The sequence below is a fragment of the Hippocampus zosterae genome, chromosome 12 (assembly GCF_025434085.1).
Source record: "Hippocampus zosterae strain Florida chromosome 12, ASM2543408v3, whole genome shotgun sequence".
Classification (NCBI taxonomy): Eukaryota; Metazoa; Chordata; class Actinopteri; order Syngnathiformes; family Syngnathidae; genus Hippocampus; species Hippocampus zosterae.
The window spans coordinates 15,077,298-15,099,534 of NC_067462.1; the positions used below are offsets into that span (position 1 = coordinate 15,077,298).

Genomic DNA, 22,237 nt, shown 5'->3' on the forward strand with positions numbered 1-22,237 from the left:
CCTAATTAAAGCATGAATTATGTAATTAAGAACTAGCCCAGGTTTAAAATAACTCCATTCACAAACATTTAACTGTTTCATATTGACCTATTTACAATGATCAGGATCATCAATCAGTTTTAAAAATCAAATGCGGCCGGTGAACATGTTCCCACCCCTGCAAACAAAAAACAATATGTGTAATGGTACTGTTGTTGATACTCAATTATTGATTTTTGCTGTTGCTCATACTCAAATTACCTATATATATATATATATATATATATATATATATATATATATGTGTGTGTGTGTGTGTGTGTGTGTGTAATTATTCATTCATTCATTCATCTTCCGTACCGCTTGATCCTTACTAGGGTCGCGGGGGGTGCTGGAGCTCATCCCAGCCGTCTCCGGGCAGTAGGCGGGGGACACCCTGAATCGGTTGCCAGCCAATCGCAGGGCACACATAGACGAACAACCATCCACGCTCACACTCACACTTAGGGACAATTTAGAGTGTTCAATCAGCCTGCCACGCATGTTTTTGGAATGTGGGAGGAAACCGGAGCACCCGGAGAAAACCCACGCAGGCCCGGGGAGAACATGCAAACTCCACACAGGGAGGCCGGAGCTGGAATCGAACCCGGTACCTCTGCACTGTGAAGCCGACGTGCTAACCACTGGACTACCGGGCCGCCCTATATGTAATTATGTAATTATTATTACATTATTTATTATAGTTATTTGACCTTTGCCATGGAAGGCCTGTCCCAAAAGGGACAACATTAAAAACAGATCAAGACAAAATAAAGCCAATGTTAACCAAGAGAGGTTTGCTGGAGCAAAGTAGAGACTGCAGAGTCACAGATTTTAATACAGAATGTATACAGTACAGTACAAAGTACTCAAATTTGGGCTCTAGCATTGGAAGACACTCCTTGATTTGCTTTTTTTTTAATAGCAAAGTTATACAGAATGTATCAAACCCTTCCAACTTGATCAAATACAGTGGGTTTACAAAGCGTGTCACAGTTGTGAAAGGTTGAAATAAAAGGCAGAGCTTTTCACAAAAGACGAAGGAATCTCTCATGTTACTACATCAGAATGGCATAACAAAAACAACAAATGAGACTCAAATTGAAATATACAACATATACATTTTTTGTAAACAAACTTGGTTTCAATAGATAATACTCTGTTTACAAGTGGCCCCATCAGGGAAAAATATTGTTATCTAAAATATACCTAATTTGCTCATCTTAAACTGTTAACAACAACAACAACCAGCACTTTGTGGTTCATTGTGGTTTAAACTGGGCTCTCCATGACAACAACTGCGAAGGGTGTCAAAACCAACGAGACACCACAGCTGTTGAATGCGGCCATTGTCTTTGTAACGGTAGCAAATAATTCACTGCCGGGGTGTCAAAGAGGTCAAATTGGTTGTTTGTGGTTGTTCACTGTCGTGTGCCAGGTGGCAAGGTGAGGTTGGCCATCAGCTCGTGGACAGACGCAAATATGGTGCACTCCCCTGGACAGGAAGGAAACACACATGAGAAAAGTACAAACATGAGGTTTTAAACAATCAATATTTATCCCAACTGGAATTGTCCAATTATTTATGACACGGTAGTGTATGTCTGATAAAAAAATAAACCAAATAAAACAAATGCTGATTAGCTAATCTGAGTCTGTCGGATGCATGTAGCTCAAAATCAGGGGCTAATTTAGCAATTCAATGATTTAAAAGTTAAAGATCAAAGCCTATGGGCATTTGTTTTAATAATCTATGTAAACATAATCATGGTCAACACATTTTTATTAAATTTTTAAATCAGAAATTCAAGTAAACAGCTCCGGGTGTAAGCCGCCTGAGGACAGCTGGGATAGGCTCCAGCATGACCACAACCTTCGGGGAGATAAGCAGTTTGGCTAATGGATGGATAGTTTGAATTACGTTAATATAAAATAGCAATGCATTGTATGATTCTAATCGGAAACACTTTTACCTTGCTACTCACAGCTCAGTAGTATTAGCTGTTCAAGAAAGTTTGGCTCAAAAGTGCACACGGTAATTTTTTTATGTTTTGGGTGTGAAAGCTGCACAAAAACAGCTGTTGAGGTGTTTTTTTAAATGAAATAATTTACTATTAAACAGAGTTCTGGACAAAAACATCATGTCTTTGTCAGGATTGGGAGGTGGTCTCACCCTGTCTGGCAGGGTGCATCTCATTGAACCTTTTCAGCATGTTAGAAACCATGAGAGCCGCCGCTCCGGAGGAGCTGTGCTGCCGGGGGATGTCAGCCTGCTGGGTGATGCCCGATGCCATGTCGTACACAATGGGGACAATGATGCTCACGGGCTCCTGCGGCACGGGCACGCGCTGCGTCAGCTGCAACTGTAGAAGGTGCCAAAACACAGCCGAAGGTTTTAAATGATGCTGGCAGAACACGTGTGATGACGTGAACTTACGAAGAAGAGCATCTTGGACTTCAGCACCACAGCAATGGTCCCAGGGGGGGCAATAGGTGGAGCGCTGGGAGGTATGGTAAGGCAGAACTGGACGTTCCACTTCAGCTGGCCAGCTTGGTCTGGGAACTACAAGAGCAAGATTATATTATATTCTCAACAGTACCGGTAAATATCTGATTGCTTTGGTCCTCCATGAAAACAGACTGATCATCTTTGTGTTGAATCAAAATAAAACATTTGCTTACAAATAAAGTCAGTAAAATTTAGTCTTTAACACACACAACTGATGAACTCAAGGGATGTTTCGACTTAGATTTCTCTGCCTTTTATGTGACACTTGTTCCAAAGTAAGCAGTTTCAACAAGGGGTTGTTAAGCAAGCAAAGTGAGAGAAGAGAAGATTATGAAAAGGAAATTACATTTAGGAAATGGACAAACATTCAGAACAGCAAAATTGGCACCTCCACTTGTGATCTTAGTTTACTGGGCTTGTTTGGATATTTTTTTTATTTTCAGAATGGTTAATTTCTTTTTACAAGGACGCTACAGCTTCGCGTTTGCTTTCAGAACTTAGCTTGTAGCAGACATGTGCACATTTTCAGCAAGACGTCTCTGACCCACAGGTGAAAGGACACTTTGATCCTCTCCTCTTTCATCTAGAACTGCTTCAAACAACAAAGTGTATGCAGAAAAGTGGTGAAGATTGCATGACTGTCTGTGTCCTATGTGTTGTGTTATGACTTCAAAATGGCGCCGCCAGAGTGGCTGCCTTTACAGCAGCTCCTATATTTTGTTGTTCTACTTCTTCCTTTCATAACTTTGCTGCTGTGAATTGGGAATTTCTCCATTGTGAGACTAATAAAGGTTTTCTTATCTTATTTAAATGTCAACAATATGCAAGTATGTCTTATTTTTACACTTTACTGACAGAATTTTAAAATGTAACTCATTTCCGTTGAGGAATATTCTTTCAAAATTCTTTGCAAATTCAAAATCAGTGGCTAACCACTGGGGGATGCTTTTAAGAGCCTAAAATGTTAAAATTGTACAACAACCAACCAGTTCGAGCTTCATGATGCGGACACAGTCCCTGAGGATGTGCGTGGGCGCACCCAAAAGCTTTGTGAAGGCATTCAACGTGTTGTACTTGAAGGGGGGGCCAGCAACCTTGAAAAGAGGACATGACATGAAGTATCATTAAAAATCAACACGGCACAGCTTGCAGCTTGTCCAGACACACACAAATCTGCCAAATTTCATAAACTTGGGAGTTATATTTTTGTGTGGGGTTTATATATATAAATAGGGCGGCCCGGTAGTCCAGTGGTTAGCACGTCGGCTTCACAGTGCAGAGGTGCCGGGTTCGATTCCAGCTGCGGCCTCCCTGCGTGTGTTTTCTCCGGGTGCTCCGGTTTCCTCCCACATTCCAAAAACATGCGTGGCAGGCTGATTGAATGCTCTAAATTGTCCTTAGGTGTGAGTGTGAGTGCGAATGGTTGTTCGTTTCTGTGTGCCCTGCGATTGGCTGGCAACCAATTCAGGGTGTCCCCTGCCTACTGCCCGTAGACAACTGGAATAGGCTCCAGCACCCCCCGCGACCCTAGTGAGGATCAAGCGGCTCGGAAGATGAATGAATGAATGAGAATATATAATATATATATATATGTATGTGATATATATATGTGATATATGTGTGTGTGTGTGTGTATATGCGGCTGGATAGCTCAGTTGGTTGGTTTGGCATATGGGAGACGGTGGTTCGAATCCCGCTTGCGGCAAAAAAAATGAGCACATAACACCATCCAGTGTGGGTCCTTGGGCAAGATCCTTCACGCTAATGCCTACCTCATACAATGATGAGAGACAATAAAACGAATGACATGCCGGCTCAAACATCGCCCGGCCAAACAAGGTCTGCGTCAGGTGCTGGGGAACCAGAGCACCTTGATGAAAAATGGGCTACTGGAACAAAGCGGAGATGGGCGAGATGCGATAACATGGCTGTGTTGGAATGCTACTACTCAAGCAACCCTAGTCAGAGGGGTTACATGCAGAGAATGTGGGCTAAATGGTACTTCAAAACCCACAGTCACGGTTGACCACGAAACAACTAGTAGCTCAGTGTTCCAACATCCACAAACGGCAACTGCTGTCACAACTTGAGATTGATGAGGTACAACGCAGGTTCCATGGTGAAGGGCCCCAGGCTGCCAGATCAGAGGAGGAGGTCATACAAGAGATTGGGAGGCAAGCCCCAATGAATGCAGATGATGAGATTGGGTGACCAGCTCCAATGAATGAAATGCTGAGCGAGGCAGCAATTGACCTGAAAGTTAAGATCATGGCGAGAATGAAAGCTGGGCAACCTAGAAACCGATTACAACGGCTATGTGAAGTACCATCTGAAAGTCTCATAGAAAGTGTGAATGCAGCACTGAGGGCGATCCCTACTGTAACGATCACAGAAACCAATGAGCTGATATACGCTTCAGCATTAGTGATCCTGGAGACTCTGGGAGAGCAACCATGGAAGCCATGAGATACGTTACCCACCATGGAAAAGACGGTTGGAGGCTAAGATCAAGGCGGCCCGGAAAGATGTGAGTCAATTGACGGAGGCCCATAGAGGTGTGATGAAAAGCCCGATACCCGAGAGGTACATCCAGATGACCATATCTGAAGCACTCGAAACTGCCAAACAAAGGCTCCAAGCCTTGTCCAGTCGCCTAAAGCGGTACACGAAAGAGAATGAGGCCAGACGAATAAACAGGCTGTTCGCAACACAACCTGCGAAAGTGTACGCTCAGTGGCAGGGTCCTAACAACAACAACAGAGCTGACCCACCAAGACTGGAAACTGAAAGGTACTGGAAAGGCATATGGGAGAAGGAGGTTGCACATAACAGCAGTGCACAATGGCTGGCGACCCTGAGAGAGGAGCACAGCAACCTCCCTGAACAGAACCCAGTTACCATAACAGTGGCAGACATACAGGAAAGAGTCTCAGATATGAAGAATTGGACAGCACCAGGCCCGGACATGGTCCACACCTACTGGCTAAAGAAACTCACGCCTAGCAGTACAAATGAACCAGCTGCTGAGGGATGGGACTCACCCAGAATGGCTAACCAAAGGGCGAACGATCCTGATCATGAAGGATCCCTCGAAGGGTGCAGCCCCATCCAACTATCGGCCAATAACCTGTCTCTCCACAACATGGAAGCTCATGTCAGGCATCATTGCGGCTAAGATAAGTGGACACATGGATCAATACATGAACGAAGCACAGAAGGGCATTGGTAGAGATACCAGAGGAGCCAAACATCAGCTCCTGGTTGACAGAACAGTCGCATAAGACTGCAGGTCCCGACGTACCAACCTGTGCACAGCTTGGATTGATTACAAGAAAGCCTATGACTCGATGCCACATACATGGATCACTGAATGCTTGGAGTTGTATAAGGTGAACAGGACCCTAAGAGCCTTCGTTGCGAACTTGATGAGGATGTGGATGTGGAAAACCACACTTGAAGCCAATGGCAAGCCACTTACCCAAGTGTCCATCATATGTGGCATATACCAAGGTGATGCACTCTCTCCACTGCTGTTCTGCATAGGACTGAACCCCCTAAGCCAAGTAATCACCAAGACAGGCTATGGATACCGCCTCAGAAATGGAGCTACAATCAGTCACCTCCTCTACATGGATGACATAAAGCTGTATGCTAAGAGCGAAAGGGACGTAGATTCCCTGATCCACACAACCAGGATCTACAGCAGCGACATCGGGATGTCATTCGGGCTTGAGAAATGTAGTCGGATGGTGACTAAGAGAGGAAAGGTAGTCCACACTGAAGGGGTCTCACTCCCTGAAGGAACAATAGCAGACATTGAGGACAGCTACAAGTCCCTTGGTATACCACAAGCCAATGGCAACCTCGAACTGGCAACAAGGAAAGCGGCTACGGCCAAATACCTCCAGCGAGTGAGGCAAGTCCTAAGAAGCCAGCTCAATGGCAAGAATAAGACCCGGGCAATAAACAGCTATGCCCTGCCAGTGATCAGATACCCTGCAGGAATAATAAGGTGGCCAAAGGAAGAGATTCAGACCACGGACGTTAAGACCCGAAAGCTCCTAACCATGCATGGAGGGTTCATCCCAAATCCAGCACCCTGAGACTGTACGCAAGCCGAAAGGAAGGAGGCCGGGGACTAGTGAGTGTGAGAGCCACTGTCCAGGATGAAACATCCAAGCTCCATGAATACATCAAGGAGAAGGCTCCAACGGATGACGTACTCAGAGAATGTCTCAGACAATGGGGAACACAAGATGAGCCGCTGGAAGAGGGACCATCATGGGAGGACAAGCCCCTACACGGGATGTACCACCGGACCATATCTGAAGTGGTGATCTCAAGAAGTCCTATCAGTGGCTACAGAGGGCTGGCCTGAAGGATAGCACAGAGGCACTCATCCTGGCTGCTCAGGAGCAGGCCTTGAGCACCAGAGCCATCGAGGCCCAGATATACCACACCAGACAAGACCCAAGGTGTAGGTTGTGCAAAGAGGCACGTGAGACGATGCAACACATAACTGCAGGGTGTAAGATGCTGGCAGGGAAATCCTACATGGAACGCCATAACCAGGTGGCTGGCACAGTCTACCGAAACATCTGTGCGGAGTATGTACTGGAAACCCCAAGGTCAAAATGGGAAACACCTCCGAAGGTGGTGGAGAATGACAGAGCGAAGATCCTGTGGGACTTCCCGATCCAGACTGACAAGATGGTAATGGCGAACCAACCAGATATCGTGATCATAGATAAAGGGCAGAGGAAAGCCGTTGTAGTGGATGTAGCGGTCCCAAGTGATGGAAACATCAGAAAGAAGGAACACGAGAAACTCGAGAAATACCAAGGGCTCAGAGAGGAGCTGGAGAGAGCCTGGAAGGTAAAGGTGACAGTCGTGCCTGTGGTGGTCGGAACACTCGGGGCAGTGACCCCCAAACTAGATGAGTGGTTGCAACAGATCCAACAACATCGGACATCTATGTCCAGAAATGTGCAGTGCTGGGAACAGCAAGGATACTGCGCAGAACCCTCAAGCTTCCTGGCCTCTGGTAGAGGACCCGAGTTGAATGAGGGACGGACACCACCCGAGGGGTGAGATGAGGATTTTTCTGTGTGTGTGTGTGTGTGTGTGTGTATTCCTTGGAGTGAACTTTTCATATTTTTAGTTATTAAAATTGGAAGCCGTCAATTAAGCTCTCTTCAATTGCAAGAACACTGATAACCATGGGACGGTACTTACCCGTGTCTCAAAGAACTTCTCCAGCACCTGAAGTTCCTCCTGGGACCAGGGTCCCGCATTCTCCGGAGTGACCTTGAGTTGGAGAGTCTGGTAGTTCTTTGGGTTAAGAGCCACGCGACACTTGAGCACATCTGTTTTGAACATGATCACGCCAGGCTCGTTGGAGTTCACGATGGATAGCTGCATAGGATGGAAGCGTTAAGTGGAGGCACTTTTTTTTAATAATCCTTATACGTCATTGACTCACATTGGCTTCCTGCTGAATGATTCGCTGTAGGTGCCGCCTCATGATGACCGAACCTAGGAAGCGCTCTAGTGGTGAGCAGAGGTAGCTTCCTGCCAGGCCCGGCACCAGGCATGGGGTAGGCGAGGGCAGCAGAAGTACGTGCAGGGCATTGTGGGTGAGGATGGTGGGGATGGAGGCGGCCCAAGGACGCTGAGGTAGCTTGCGAGGCGGAGGCATACTGGTGGGCATGATTTGGGAACCTGCATGAACGAATCCAAAGGATCACGACACGAGCTGTATTTGTCAAGATTTTCACCACTTAGATGAATTTAAAGGAGAAACTACAGTGAAAACTCCAGTTGAACACAATTCATGACATTTTACATTACACTTACAACATTTTACATTATATTTAAAAAAAAATCTTACCATTTGAAATATAGGAACAGGAGACAATGCAGAAAACGTAGATTTTAAGGTGCCGTATTTTCACGACTATAGGACGCACTTGAAATTCTAAATGGACGCAGCACCTAATAATGCGGGGTACCTAACCTAATGCATCAAGTTCCAAAATCTGTGAATGTTGCAGTGTGACTTCGATGAGCGCTCTGCTTGACAATCTGATGCTATGCAGACACCGTTTATATGGAAGACATGCGGAGGTTCAAGAGGAAGGTGGGCGTGAAAGAGGACACTAAATTGGTAGGTGGACGTAATTTTGGTATGTGCATTGGGCAAAATAATTTTGGACCCCGGAAAATGTCACCTATGATGAGACACGCCGACAAAGCACAGTTCAAACTTCGAGCGATCAGTTTAACGGAGGAACAATTGAGCAGCCGCGAGAGAAGTTCAGATGAACGAATCCATTGGTCGCTAGTGGCGGAAGCAGGAGAACGAGCTTCGCCAAGTCAAGAAGACGAAGCCGAGTTCATACGGAAAGAAGGTGAGGTTGCCCAAGTCGGAAATCCAACTCAAGCAATGGATTCACGGTCAAAGAATAGCCAGGAAAAGCGTCTCTACAGCCACCCCCTCCCCCCCCATCATCCTTTCTGACAAAGTAAACCCTGCTTGTTTGACTTGTGAGTCATTATATATATTTTGGCGAAACTCTAAATTGTTTGACTTTTGGCCATTCTATTTTAAAAAGCCATTATAAGGTCTTCAAATGAATATCAAACACATTTGTAGGCTCAATTAGCATGTGCCAGAACAATTGATGGTGTCATAGACATTTTAGCGATTGAGAGGTTTTTCTTGTCCTTTGTTTAAAAAAAAAAAGGTTTATTTTCTTGTACAAAGGTCATGTATGTGTGGTGTTTGGAGAAAGGGATTTACCAGTTCCAGCACGCGGAGAGTGAGGGTCAGGAATTGGCGAGTGCAGTGATGGGTTCCCAGGGGACATGCCATGGATCCTTGCCCCAGGAGAAGGACCTGAGACCTGGGGAGAGCCTGGCCACTGACCCCTGTGACTTGGAGACACCATAGCGTAGGGAGAGCTGGGGTCCAAAGCACCTGGTGTGAGGGAGAGTGGTCTTGATAAGCATAAAAATAACCCCAAATAAATACAAAATTCTCTGTGCCTGCTCCTTTGAAGCCATGTTTTTATTTTCCCGTACGCCAACTAAACAACAGCTCGGCAAGGGAAGTTGGTGTTCAGGCAACTTAGAGGCCCCCAGAACCATGCCCGTCTTACCGTGGGGGCTGGCAAAGCTTGTCTGACCCATGGCTATGCCCAGAGAAGATGGAGACGGGGTGGGGCCGAAAGGAGAAGGGGCCCTCAATGCTCCGCTAGGGGAGCCAGAGGAATGGATGTTCCCTGCACATACATACACCACATCTCATCAGACTGAGTCTCTGTCGTACTCTCTCTTGTTCTCTCTCTCTCCGACGCGCGCACGCACACGCACACTCTATCACCCTCAAGTGCACATGCTAAAGCTGGGCAGCATGGTTGACGGGCTGAGATGGCGCAACATGTGAGGGGGCAGGACTTGAAGTGTGTGCATCTTCTAAAAATAAACAAACACATGCCAACAAAAATGGCTTCTCCTTCCCCAAAGAATGGGCATTGCTTTCTCAAGGCGGTGAGCATGGTTGTGACACTACATGGCGGGCCAAAGAAGCTCGCATGAAACAAACAGTATCCATGGGCATTCTTTTCACCATATATACCTGGTGACTGCGTGGGCATCATGGATGGCGAAGGAGTGACATTAGCGTGGTAGTTTGGAGGCGGCGAGGTGAGTGGCGGGTATACACCGCCGCCAGCAGCCCTCATAGTTTGCGGCTGAGCCTGCAGCTGGCTCATGAGTGTGTCCATCATGTCCACGCCCACTGGCGACGGCGGATTGTCATCTTCATTGACTGAACGCCTGCGGGCATCCTGGTTGCTGTCTACAAACATGCTCAAGAACGTCTGAAAAGAGAATAATTAGGAACATAGTGTCTGAGCTCTTTAATAGATGTCACAGTAGATGTATATGTTTGAGGCAACCTGTACCGATTGGAGGGCTGCATGATTTGGGAAAATAATCTCATTGTGATATTTTTCATGAGAGATTGTTTATATATATATATATATATATATATATATATATATATATATATATATATATATATATATATATATATATATATATTAGAGCTGTCAAAAGATTAAAATATTTAATCTAATTAAAAATGCAACTGTCATAATTAACTCAAATGGACTAAAAAAATAATCGTGATTACTCACACATTTTTTATCGTTTCTGAATGTCCTTTTACATTTTTTGTACTATTTTTCACCCATTTTAATGCTCTCATCAACATGGAATCATGAATCAGTTTTCTATGTCCCAAATGCAAATATTTACTGAAATAACAAATTTGATTTTCAATTTTACATGAACATTTTTCACTTGGAGCAGTTATTCACACATAATCTCTCACACAATATTACTGTCCATCAACAACAGTGAAAACAATATTTTGTCACTCAACAGCTGCTTTAACAGCTTTTTTTATAAAATCAAAACAGAGCAATATAACATTATAAAGTGCACATCTAAGGTAAACTAGTACTCAGCCTATAGTAGATTTAAACCATGGTTACATACTTCGTTTTTCTCAAGTTTACTGTGAACACAGCAGTCTGTTTCTGTATGTTTGTTGAAGAATAACGAGACACCAGACACCAGTGTTCATTATGTGCCGCTGTATTCAAAACTGCGGCCGGCCGTACAAAAAAGGGCTTGTGACGTGTGCCGCGTTAATATCGCGATAAAAAATTTAATCCTGCTAAAATTCATTTAAATTAATGCCAATAAAAACGCGCTAAACTGACAGCTCTAATATATATATATATATATATGTGTTTTTTTACCTGCCGGCTCTGGCTAAGATAATGCGGAATGAAGAATCTGTATCCTTTTGATGGTCAAAGAGGATTTCTGGGCAATGGTGAAGTTTTGTAGATTGCCAATGCGGTGAGTTTTTTTTCTTTGAAATGATAAACATATGCCTTACAAGGCTCAAAATAACTTTTTTTTCTCTGAGGAGCAATTTTGGAAATTAATGACTTCATTTAATGAGCAATTGACTAATTTTGAGGAGCATTTTTTTGCACGTTATTCTCAAGGACCTGAAGGAAGAGTTTTAATAAATCTCCAACATGAAGGGCTGAAACCATCAAGTATTTCAGTATTCAACTATCTTACTGAAAATTCAAACAAATAATCATGTGTTCGGAGATCAGATGAACTACATTTTTACTGACAGGGGAATGTAAAAAATAAAAATAAAAATAAAACTTTACAATCACATTTTCTTTAAGACCTCAGTTTTCTAAACAGAGTCTTCTGATAAACAATGTGTTTGTGAAAGATTAATTAAGCAACAAAATCCACCTGCTTGGATACGTCTCAGGGGCTGCCATTGCTATCCACTGAAAATGAAAGTCACAAACGAACCCAGAAAACATGTGTGCTGTGAATAGTCTTTACATGAGCCTTTGGCCACAAAATGCGAATTTTAACTCGCAAACTGCGATGTGAATCCGCTTACTTCAAGACATGTATTATTTCTGGAAATGTGGCTTTTCTTACAGAACTCTAGCCATGAGTATTGGTTTCTTTTGCTGTCCAGTATTTTTTGCTTATGACACGCTTCCATTGTTGTCTTTGTAGCTATATAGATCAATTCGAGTTTTTAGACATAATAGACACTTTATTCATCTGTGAGCGAAATTAAATTACAGACCACACATTTTTATTTTTTAAATATGATGTAACAATACAGAAAATGTTTGTTATCATCATATATTATGTCTATTTGTGTCTTCAGTGTTTTGTAGTATTTTATAAGTCTCTAGGGTTCAATTTTTGATTTGCAAGCGTGGCCGGATCAAAACTTCGGGCATCTATGGCCCAAAGGTAAAATTTATTTTTTCATTTTCAAGAGACACTGCCATCTAAAAATAAAAAATAAATAAATTTACAAATCAATCTGAGTAACTCCACTAGAAAATACCTTGAGTCCAGGAGCAGGGTAAAAGCCCTCCACAATCTTGGTGTTGTCAAAGAGGCTGTACGCTCCGTCCCTGATGGCCACTACGCCGCGGCTCCGGCAGTAGATGTCGATGCAGTACATGTTGCGAAAGGCCAGGCGGATGTGTGTAGGCGACTGGGGCAGGATAGAGAAGCACTGGTAGGCAGTGTTGGTGCGCTGGGTCAGCCCCAGCATGGGCACGGTCGGTAATTTGTTGATGGCATTCAAAGGGGCCTGCGTGTCGTAAAGGACCTGCAAGAACAGAACAATTACATTTACATCCTCGGAAGGAAATACATTGTCCGAAATGATCACTTTATACAAGGGATGCTCCGATCGATTAGTGGCTGGAAATTATCGGTATTATCGATATTCGCGCAAAAGTGCAAGATCATTTCTCTTACAGCCGATCAATCACGATATATATACGTATATAATTCTTCTGGTAAAGGAATGTTAAACTCTCCTTTATGGTTTCTCTATTATTACTTGTGACTAATTTAATATAATCTGTAACAGTCTCTACATTACATTATCTTTAACCAGCAAGGTATTGCTAATGGAGTCAAGCAATTGACATGGATGTCACATACAGCCTTAGGAAGGTTTGAAGAAATGCCAGCTAGAGTCAGTACATGGCCGCATGCATGAAGTTGTGTTTACCTGCAACAGTTGAATGACATTGGGGTTCTTGTTGAACATTTCCTGCAGCTGGTGAAGGATGATGTTGTGGCAGTTTGAGCAGCCTGAGTTGGGCCCCACAGTGCCAAGGGCCAGGTGAAAGCGTTGACTGTTGGAATTCCACTGGATGGTGACGGAGCTGCCTTTTGTGGTACCGTAGCACAGAACCAATTTGCGAAAGTTGTACAGCCGAACTTCAGAAAACAGGCCCAAGTACGACGGCAAATCTAGGAGATCACAATGAGATGGTACAGTCCACTTAATTGCATCGGTTTATGAACTGTACAGTGCTCAAATACAGGGTTTTAATCTCCACATATCTGCAAGAGATTGTGGTGGCCCTTGGGGATTTCATTGTATTCAAAATGGTGATCTGCTGGCAAAAGGTCGCTGGTACCTGGCAGTGCCCGAGAGAAGTGAAGCACACATTGGTAGAGCTGACTGATGGCGCTCCAGTCATTGAGAAACATTTCAACCACTTTGCGCCCACCCACAGGCTCTGACAGGGGGTTCTCATAGGTGAGGTAAACGTGCCGCGTGGAGGCTGCCAAAGACACGGTTTGAGTTCATTGTCCAGTGTGCAAATGACACGATGCAGAAAAAAAGAGTATGTGATGGGTACATTGCTCCTTGCTGTTGGTGCTGTTAAGGGGGCAGTTGGCCAGCACCAGTTCGGCCACCCATGTCCGGTTGTTCCTGCCCTGCAAGCGGAAGGTGCAGTCCAGGAGGGAACGCTCCAAAGCTTTTCTGGTCTCCTCTCCGACACCTTTGCAAGGAGGGATCCTAGAAGAACATCACATTTATGCTTACGTGATAACAAACAGTATGTACCGTTTCTATATATGGACAAAGGTATTCAGACACACCTGTTATTTCATCAATCTGTGGTTTTGTTAGACCGCTTAGGCCTGCTAAACAGCGAACATCGCAGCCAGATGCAATGTAAGGGAATCATTGCCAAAAGAATTACAGTTGCCGACTATTCGCTGCACAGAAAGCGATTACGTACTACACATGGATCGACGTGCTGAAACTGCAATCCAGCATCCTGTTTTGAGGCTCCACATCCAACATATTGTGTTGTTTTCAATTATTTTACATTGAACCACAAAACCATGGTACGATTGTCACGGAAAAAGCAGAATGCAGCAAAGAAGGGGTTGTAGATATTGTGAGAGGCCATTGGCAACGATCGCTTTCCCCACTCAGAAACATTTAAACAGGGCTTTTGCACTATCTTGTAGAACCTTAAGAGCATTTTTAAAAACTGCACAAAAGATAAATTGGGGAATTTCTCAGTGAATAAAGAAATCACAAAAAACAAAGAAGTGAATGTGCAAATAATGAACAGCAATCAAGCAGCAGATGACTGTGCATGCATGTATGCTTGTTATGTGTGGTCGTATTACTTAAGCAGCCGGATGGCGTGACTGCTGCCGTCTCCTTCTACTTGAACACCCTGGTTGGGAATCTCCATGTTGGACAGCTGCAACATAACAGACAAGACGAGTGCCGCCAACAAAAATGAGTTTAACGGAGCAAGGCGCATGAATGGAACGGAGGAATAATTCGAGCTGTGACTCACTTCAGTTCTGAGGCCAACAAAAGGCATGTTGGTGTCACACATGGCCACTAGGTGCGCCAACTCCTTGTTGAAGGCACTCATCTCCCCTGACCGCTTGGGCTTCTTCGGCTCTGTCTCTGCCTGCTCTCCAGTCATCTATAGAGACAATGACAGGAAGCCTATCATTATGACTATAATAACGCTACACCACGAAATAAACATTTTCTAGCAATGCTTTGCTTTGGTAACTCCAGACCTGGTATGACCAGTTTACAATATAATTATTTACACTATAATTGTGTGCTTGTTTTTTTTTAAATAGACAATGCATACATACATAAATTAAAACATTTCCTATTCTCCTTTAAACGAGGGTAGCCTCTTTTTTTAGGCTTTACGGTGGTTCAAAGTATTCTGCCACCATGAATGTTCTTTTCTTTCTTTTTCCACTTGTACGAAATTAAGAATTGTAATGGGCTACATGGACGCACCATTTCACCATTTGTGCTACAGAGGCATGAGAATTTCCGGTATCAAACTATTTAAAATATAGTTTAAATGACGTATCACATTATTTGCTCCAGTTTGCCAAGTGCGGGTGAATCGATCAAAGCATTTAATGAGCCATTTGCTGTACATGCAGGTCCTTGTCAACACAGACTTATTTATACACCTACAAATACATCATGAACTGCCTTGCATTGAGTCCATTGTTATTTACAAAAATGTCTGGGCTTTTGATGAAGGTTTCATTGTTACACACATTGTTGTTCTTTGTTGGTGGTCGGAGGAGCAGGCTTTGCAACTATGCATTACATTGCACTTCTGTGTCAATTAAAAAGATTAATGGACATTATACCATTTTGCTCCTGAAAGTATACATTTCAATCCTAAGTATTATCCATACCAAATTTCCATTACTTTTCAGAAACCTTAGAAAATGTTTACTTTGTCAATAATTTTTAAGTACGTGGAAATTAATTTTCCATTTCCATAACCATTCAGGTTTTTCATGACCATACGAACATTGGTTTAAACTTCGACAAGCATTGTGATTATATTACCATGTTACTTAAAATATAGCCTGTTAAGTTTAATAAAGGGAAATATAGTATGATGCAAACAAAGGGAAGTTAAACGAGCATTATGGAACAGATTGTGTTTTACCTAATGGGTTCTGCTGTAGTTGCACAAAAACAAACAAAATGCCAAGGCTTACCTTTCTTTTAGAGACAGGCCGGTGGGCTCGTGTCGACGTGGTGTCTTGGACAATGTGTGCAAGGTTGGGCTTGAAATGCTGCAGGAGCTGCGCGCACATTGGCCCGTCGTCACCTTCCAGCTGAGTCACAAACAGGAAGGAGTACTTGTACTGGAGGGCTGTCGGATTGCTCGGCAAATCAACCATTTCCACCACCTAAGCAACAAGTCAGAGAAAGGATGAACCATGCAGAAAATGGAGTGAGACGTTGAATGTTTATTCCTATTGTGCCAAGGAGGAGAGAGACTCACAATGTAGTACTGTGGAAGACGCGTAAGCTTGATGAAGAGCTTGTTCTTGCTCAAGTTTCCCACAGGGTGTGAAGCAGTGTTGGAGAGGTGAAGGACATCGGTACAAACAGTGGGAAGGTGCTTCACCGACTGCCTGCAGCGCTGCTCACCCAGCCAGAATCTGTCAACAAAGGGGGGGGGAAAAATGAAGACATTCTTTTTTTACATCCCGAACAATCTTTACACGTTCTTGATCAGACTGAAAGTTGTCTTGACAACTATTCCGTCCGTTTTGACAAACTAGAATCAGACATCAGACTGACAAATGAAATGCCACTGCTCTCTTTAAGGTGTAGATATTCACTGTCTCCTTTGTGATGGCAGACTTACCTGAGTTGCTGAAGCCATGACAGGATGCGCTTCATGTCGTCGTTGATAGTCTTCTCAATGTCGTCCAACATTGATTGATCTAATGGAAGAAAGCGCAGCCATTTTAGAACCACACATGAATGTGAAAGATCCTAATGGCTTCCACTCACCTAATCCATACAGCATGGGCTGCAACATGCCAGAATGCAAGTCAACAAAGATATGTAGGCACTCTGAGCGACCGCACGGCTCCAATATGGGAATGACGAGAGTGGGAAGAGCGGTTTCGATGAATGCTGAAGTTGAGAGGCAAAAACACACTTTCAGTAACTCTTCTCTGCTTTTCAGATGACAGTAATTGCATTCATTCAATAAATATTGCTGCAATGAAGGAGCAACAGTCGCTCATCTCTTTTGTTCCATTTAAATTTGTACGTGGCTGCTTCATAAAGGGACCTGCACTTTAAAATAGGGTGTATGTGAAGTCTGCCTGGCTGTCTAAATTAAAAAAAATTGGAGTTAAATACATACAAGAGTCGCTTGGATTGTTGCCTTTGAGAATAGCCTTCAGCTCCAGCAATTTCTGGTGGGAACGGGCGTGAACGCTGTCGATCAAAAGCTTCTCCACGGACAAATGGTCAATCTAAAAGATGGTGGGGGGAAAGTAGAAATGAATTTCGGACACACCACTTACAACTCGTGCAACTTACTTTCATTGCTCTCTCCATCAATCTGGAGTCACACGCAGGTAGAGGGGGCTCATGGAAAATCTGCAGCGGCTTCGATCCATCTGATTCATCAATCTTGATGGTGACTTTATGAACAGAGGCCGTACCAGTTTTCCTACCAAGCACCTGTTGGCTGCGGTCAACAAAAGAGCGCATAGGTAAGCTTTGGTGACTTTACTCTGCTTTTTGGGTGTGCCACCAAGACAGATTTGTGTTGAAATCAAGGCTGTTATTGTTAATGAAAAAAAAAATAATTAAAGAACTTTTTTTGATTGACTGCCCTTTTCATGTCCCTTGTAAAATGAATGGAAGGGTGAGTTAATCAAATCAAAGACTATTTGTAAGAGACGTATTGAGTATGGCTGGTGTTCATGGCGAATAAATGGTCCTCTTAATATGTGTCAAGTCTCTTTAAAGGCTTACTTCCAGACAGAGAGTGTAAGGTATTTTGCTGGCAAGTATCGCTCCTCCTGCACCAGGTCCCCCCAACGCTCCCTGATAAGCATTAAAGTCTGCGAGTGGAGAACCTCCAGCTGCAGCGAGAGACAGAAGGAGTCTGGAGACAATGCAGTTAAAGAAGACGTGTGGGAAAGAACCAAATCCGCATGATTTGTCACACACATTCCCACATCAGTATTCAACACACACACACTCAGGCACATATCCTTCATCCCAGCACTGGTAAAAAAGAGCCGTTTGTCCGCCACACAGTCTGCTCTTTGATGTGATGAGATGCACCGGTTGTGCTGATGTAGGAAAGGCACAGCAAAGATGCACTGATTAGCATCGACAAGCTCAGGTATGCAGTACTCTAAAAACAAATAAAAGGACTTCCTTTTTTAACATTTATATTTCCCCATTATAACACATTTGTTCCATCAACGCAAGGTGCATGTGTCCAACGAGCAAGCTAGTTTGATTGTGCAAATTGATCCTAATCTTGAGGAGAATTAAGCAGAGACTTATGACTAGCATTTCCACTGCAATGTAGCAAGATAGTTGCACAGATATGTATGAAGTGACACACACACACACACACACAACAACTAAAGGATACGCAAGCAGTTGTACATGTCCTGTAGTGGTTTCTCATCCGCACACAGACGTGCTTGCACCAGCTCGTGGATATAGTTCACCTGTAGGCTGTGCACCAAGGCTCGGCCATCTGTTGTCAGAAGAAAATGATGGAAAAAAACCATAAGCAAAATACAGCACGCTGCATCAAGCCTTACCCCCAGTTTCCTTGTCCTCCACCAGAATATCCAGCTTCAGTAGCCTCCAGGGAATATCCGGGTCATCGCCCATCACTGTCAACGTGGCCTCAAACTCTCCCTCCACTCGAAACTTCACACGGCCATTAGCTGCATGTGCAAACGTGCATGTAAATGAATAATCAAAGGAGATAAAAACATTGACATGATTGTGGATGCTTACCGACTGTCAGGTTAGCTAATTGCGGGGGCAAGTCTGTGGTGACGAGGCGGTGTCGCAGGATCTGATTCAGTTGGTTCAGGGTGGTCACTTTCTCAACTTTAGTAATGGGATCAGGCGGAATGATTTTGTCCTATCCAAAAAAGAGCAGGGAATATTTTCTCATACAAGAAATGCTAAATTTAAACTGACATGTATATTTGTGTATGAAAATGCCCTTGGAAAATGTTTCTCGACAAGAAAATATTTTGCTGCTACCACCATGTGAATTTAATAAATATAAAATATTGATTATATGAAGGGCGGCCCGGTAGTCCAGTGGTTAGCACGTCGGCTTCACAGTGCAGAGGTACCGGGTTTGATTCCAGCTGCGGCCTCCCTGTGTGGAGTTTGTGTGGAGTTTGCACGTGGGTTTTCTCCGGGTGCTCCGGTTTCCTCCCACATTCCAAAAACATGCATGGCAGGCTGTTTGGACGTTCTAAATTTTCCCTGGGTGTGAGTGTAGGCGTGGATGGTTGTTTGTCTCTGTGTGCCCTGTGATTGGCTGGCAACTGATTCAGGGTGTCCCCAGCCTACTGCCCGAAGACGGCTGGGATAGGCTCCAGCACCCCCGCGACCCTAGTGAGGATCCAGCGGTTTGGAAAATGGATGGATGGATGATTATATGAACAAAAGGAAACCAACTGGTCATTCATTATTAGGTGAAAGATTTTATTTTTTTGTACTCATAATTATATTTTATATTATACATTGGGTGTTATTTTATCGAAATAGTTGATTATTCAACAGAATTTTCAGTAGGCTATTCGAATACTAAAATATTTGACAGTTGCAGCCCAACAATTCTCCCGTTATATTGTCATATTTTTTGTTGTTTCGTAAAAGCATTGCTTCATGTCCCTGGGATTAACCTGCAATAAATGACTCCTACAAATTACAAAATTAATCCTCAAATGAAGTTATTGATTCGCAAAACTTCTCTTCAAAAAAGTTATTTTGAGCCTTGTTGAATGCAAAGTTGCAGACTTACACGTATGCAGGTGGGCAAGCGTGGGTAGGAACCCGTTGTGAGGACATCGATGGCAAAGGGGATAGCGAAGCTGGGCAGCCGTGCATGCACTAGGGCGTCTCGAGCGAGTGATGCTAGCCGGTCCGCGGTGTCCACAAACAAGATGGTCTGCTGATCCAAGAAGCTGGAAATCATCTGTCACAGTGGGTATCACCAGTCAAAGTGTGAAAATAATACAATTCAATTGATACATTCTAGAAATTCTTTCTATAAACTTACGGCGCATTTCTCCACCTTCCCTGCATTGCTTGCCCACTTTACCAGGGCCAAGAGGCGCACAAACAGCTGCCGGGTACGACTCGCAAACTGGACAATCTCGATTTTCCTTTAATTGAAGTGTTAATTAAAAACTGATATTAATATCAATAAATATGATAGCCGGAATAAAAAATTAAAAAAAACACTCAACATACCTCTCCATGTCAGTTTTCCTTGGAAGCCTATGAAAAACAGAATATGACAACTCTATTACATCCAGTGTAATTTGTCTTTGAGAGAAACTCGCTTATGAAGAAGTGACAGTGATCTTCAGACACAAAATTAGATACAACGGCATAATCTAAAGCGATCCAATACAAGAGCTTTGTCCAAAATGCCTCAGATGTGCATTCACCCACTATTGGCACCGGATATGTGTAAGCGGTGGCGCTTTATAGGCAGCAAGCCAATGTTATGGATAAAGTTCATTTTGAAATAATGTCTCATTTTTTAATACTGGGGTATACGGTACATTTTTAAAACATTTAAATAAGATTAATCCAAACATCCTTTAAACAAAAATAGTTTACATTGCAAAAAAGAGTACATAGATGTTACGATTAACAATGCAAAATTGGAATAAAAGCAAAGTGAGGATATTTTCTTCCTTTTTAACAGGACATATTTACCTTTTCAAATTTAAAAAATCTGATCAGAAATGCTCCAATTACAATTTATTTACCTTTTCACTCACCATTACTGTTAACTTCAACTAATACCATGATAAAAAATATCAAGCCAGATCACTAGGCCCTCAGTTTCTGTTTGAAGCTATTCAGTCTTAAGCAAAAATATGAGAAAAATGTGTAATTGTCGTATTTTTCATGCACTTTTTATTTGCAGTGCATCTTATTTTGAAGGAACGTCTAAGCGTTACCATAGCGACCAGAGAATGTTGCAGCCAGATCGGACGTTCCTTGTATCATGATTCGTGTTTATTATTATGTTTAGAAAACTGCTGTTTTTATACAGGTCATATCATCGTATTTTCTTGTATTCCGGTATTTGAAAATATTGTATGCATTGGGGCACAAAAAGTTGGGGACCACCGCCCGAGATAGGACTGTGCCTTCTTGATATTGAGAAATGACCAATATCTTTGGGTAGAAAACAGCCCCCACGGAGCCACCAAGATGACAGCCAATGTTTAGGGTCTATTCGTGTTAACATGTATCATATTTTTATAAATAAATGTAATAGGTATTTATAATTGAGTTCAGCTTCAAACAATCACGTCATCACCCCGGTGGTCTTGCCCGTTATTATGGCACACACAGGAAGCCCGTAAACCTGTTTTGCTGGTTTGGTGATCTTCCACAACTACAGTACTAGCTGGCCTTATAAAGACTAATTTGAAATTCGATTGGTTAAAGCAGAAATCAAATTACAAATGTAATTGGAAAAGGCCTTTTGACATGACACTAGAAAAAGAAAGCCTTTACACAGCATGAGTTGTGAGTAACAGGTATACCTAATGAAGTGACCAGTGCGTGTCCACCTCTTGTTGTGATAACAAATAGGCAGTGATGTTTGCAGGTTACGCCCCTTTATTAGGTTAATTACTTTGGCATAATTTATCTGAAACACCTATTACAATTAAATCAGCAGTGTGTAGCGAGGGCTAGCATCCAGGTTATCCTAGCTTAGTTATTCAGGCCTTCGTCGCTGCATTGACTTACAGCTCCGCCAGCAGGGTGATCTCATGGTAGGTTCTCTGCAGAAGGAAGTCGATAAGCAGACTCAGTCGTATCCCATGGGTGGCCATGGCTCCGGGTGCTGGTGGCTGAGGGCCCGAGACGACCGGGCCTCCGAGCGGCACCAGCTGCCCGTCAGCGCCGATCTGCACCGGAGCCATTTTACAATGACGCCAGCGACGAGCAAGCTAGCGACGAGGTTCGGCCGGCGCTAAAACCCAAGACTTTCGGCTTGTGATGGCCAAAATCCTGGAGGAAAGTCTTAAGCCGCTAACTAACTACATTTCTCCTGCCGGATGAGTGGAGTTACTTATGCGGAAGTGTATGTAATAAACACCTACAAGTTTAAACGTGGTCGAGGAATATAGTCAATGCTGCTCGGCAGCCATCTTTGCTAATGGTGCTCGTCAGTAGTAGGATGGTGAAGGAGAAAA

At 43.4% G+C, this 22,237-nt stretch overlaps 1 protein-coding gene across 3 annotated transcripts; it reads right to left on the bottom strand.

The window, feature by feature from the left end:
* Positions 1 to 836: 836 nt before the first annotated feature.
* On the bottom strand, positions 837 to 22,212 carry med14 (mediator complex subunit 14). Of its 3 annotated transcripts, XM_052081412.1 has the most exons (29): positions 21,789 to 22,212; positions 20,265 to 20,291; positions 20,071 to 20,176; positions 19,813 to 19,986; positions 18,786 to 18,915; positions 18,584 to 18,712; positions 18,409 to 18,516; positions 17,775 to 17,907; positions 17,334 to 17,484; positions 17,155 to 17,266; positions 16,794 to 16,919; positions 16,645 to 16,723; positions 16,276 to 16,435; positions 15,986 to 16,180; positions 14,788 to 14,922; positions 14,612 to 14,688; positions 13,825 to 13,985; positions 13,600 to 13,746; positions 13,185 to 13,429; positions 12,504 to 12,773; positions 10,167 to 10,410; positions 9,688 to 9,810; positions 9,330 to 9,506; positions 8,010 to 8,248; positions 7,763 to 7,942; positions 3,514 to 3,621; positions 2,456 to 2,581; positions 2,192 to 2,381; positions 837 to 1,513 (listed from the first exon to the last, which is right to left on the bottom strand). In XM_052081412.1, exons 1-29 carry the CDS (start codon positions 21,962 to 21,964, stop codon positions 1,440 to 1,442), a joined length of 4,302 nt encoding a protein of 1,433 aa, XP_051937372.1. In that variant the 5' UTR covers positions 21,965 to 22,212; the 3' UTR covers positions 837 to 1,439. The 3 variants fall into 3 exon arrangements, with proteins under 3 accessions (XP_051937372.1, XP_051937373.1, XP_051937374.1); XM_052081413.1 differs by lacking the exon at positions 9,688 to 9,810; XM_052081414.1 differs by lacking the exons at positions 837 to 1,513; positions 2,192 to 2,381; positions 2,456 to 2,581 and adding an exon at positions 2,588 to 3,119.
* Positions 22,213 to 22,237: the final 25 nt, after the last annotated feature.

Coding starts and splice junctions, on each gene's coding strand:
- med14 (XM_052081412.1), bottom strand. CDS start 21,964: ATGGCTCCGGTGCAGATCGGCGCTGACGGGCAGCTGGTGCCGCTCGGA. Junction 17,908..18,408: donor GGACATGTACAACTGCTTGC/GTATCCTTTAGT, acceptor CATTGTCTCCAG/ACTCCTTCTGTCTCTCGCTG. Junction 12,774..13,184: donor ATGTCATTCAACTGTTGCAG/GTAAACACAACT, acceptor CTGTTCTTGCAG/GTCCTTTACGACACGCAGGC.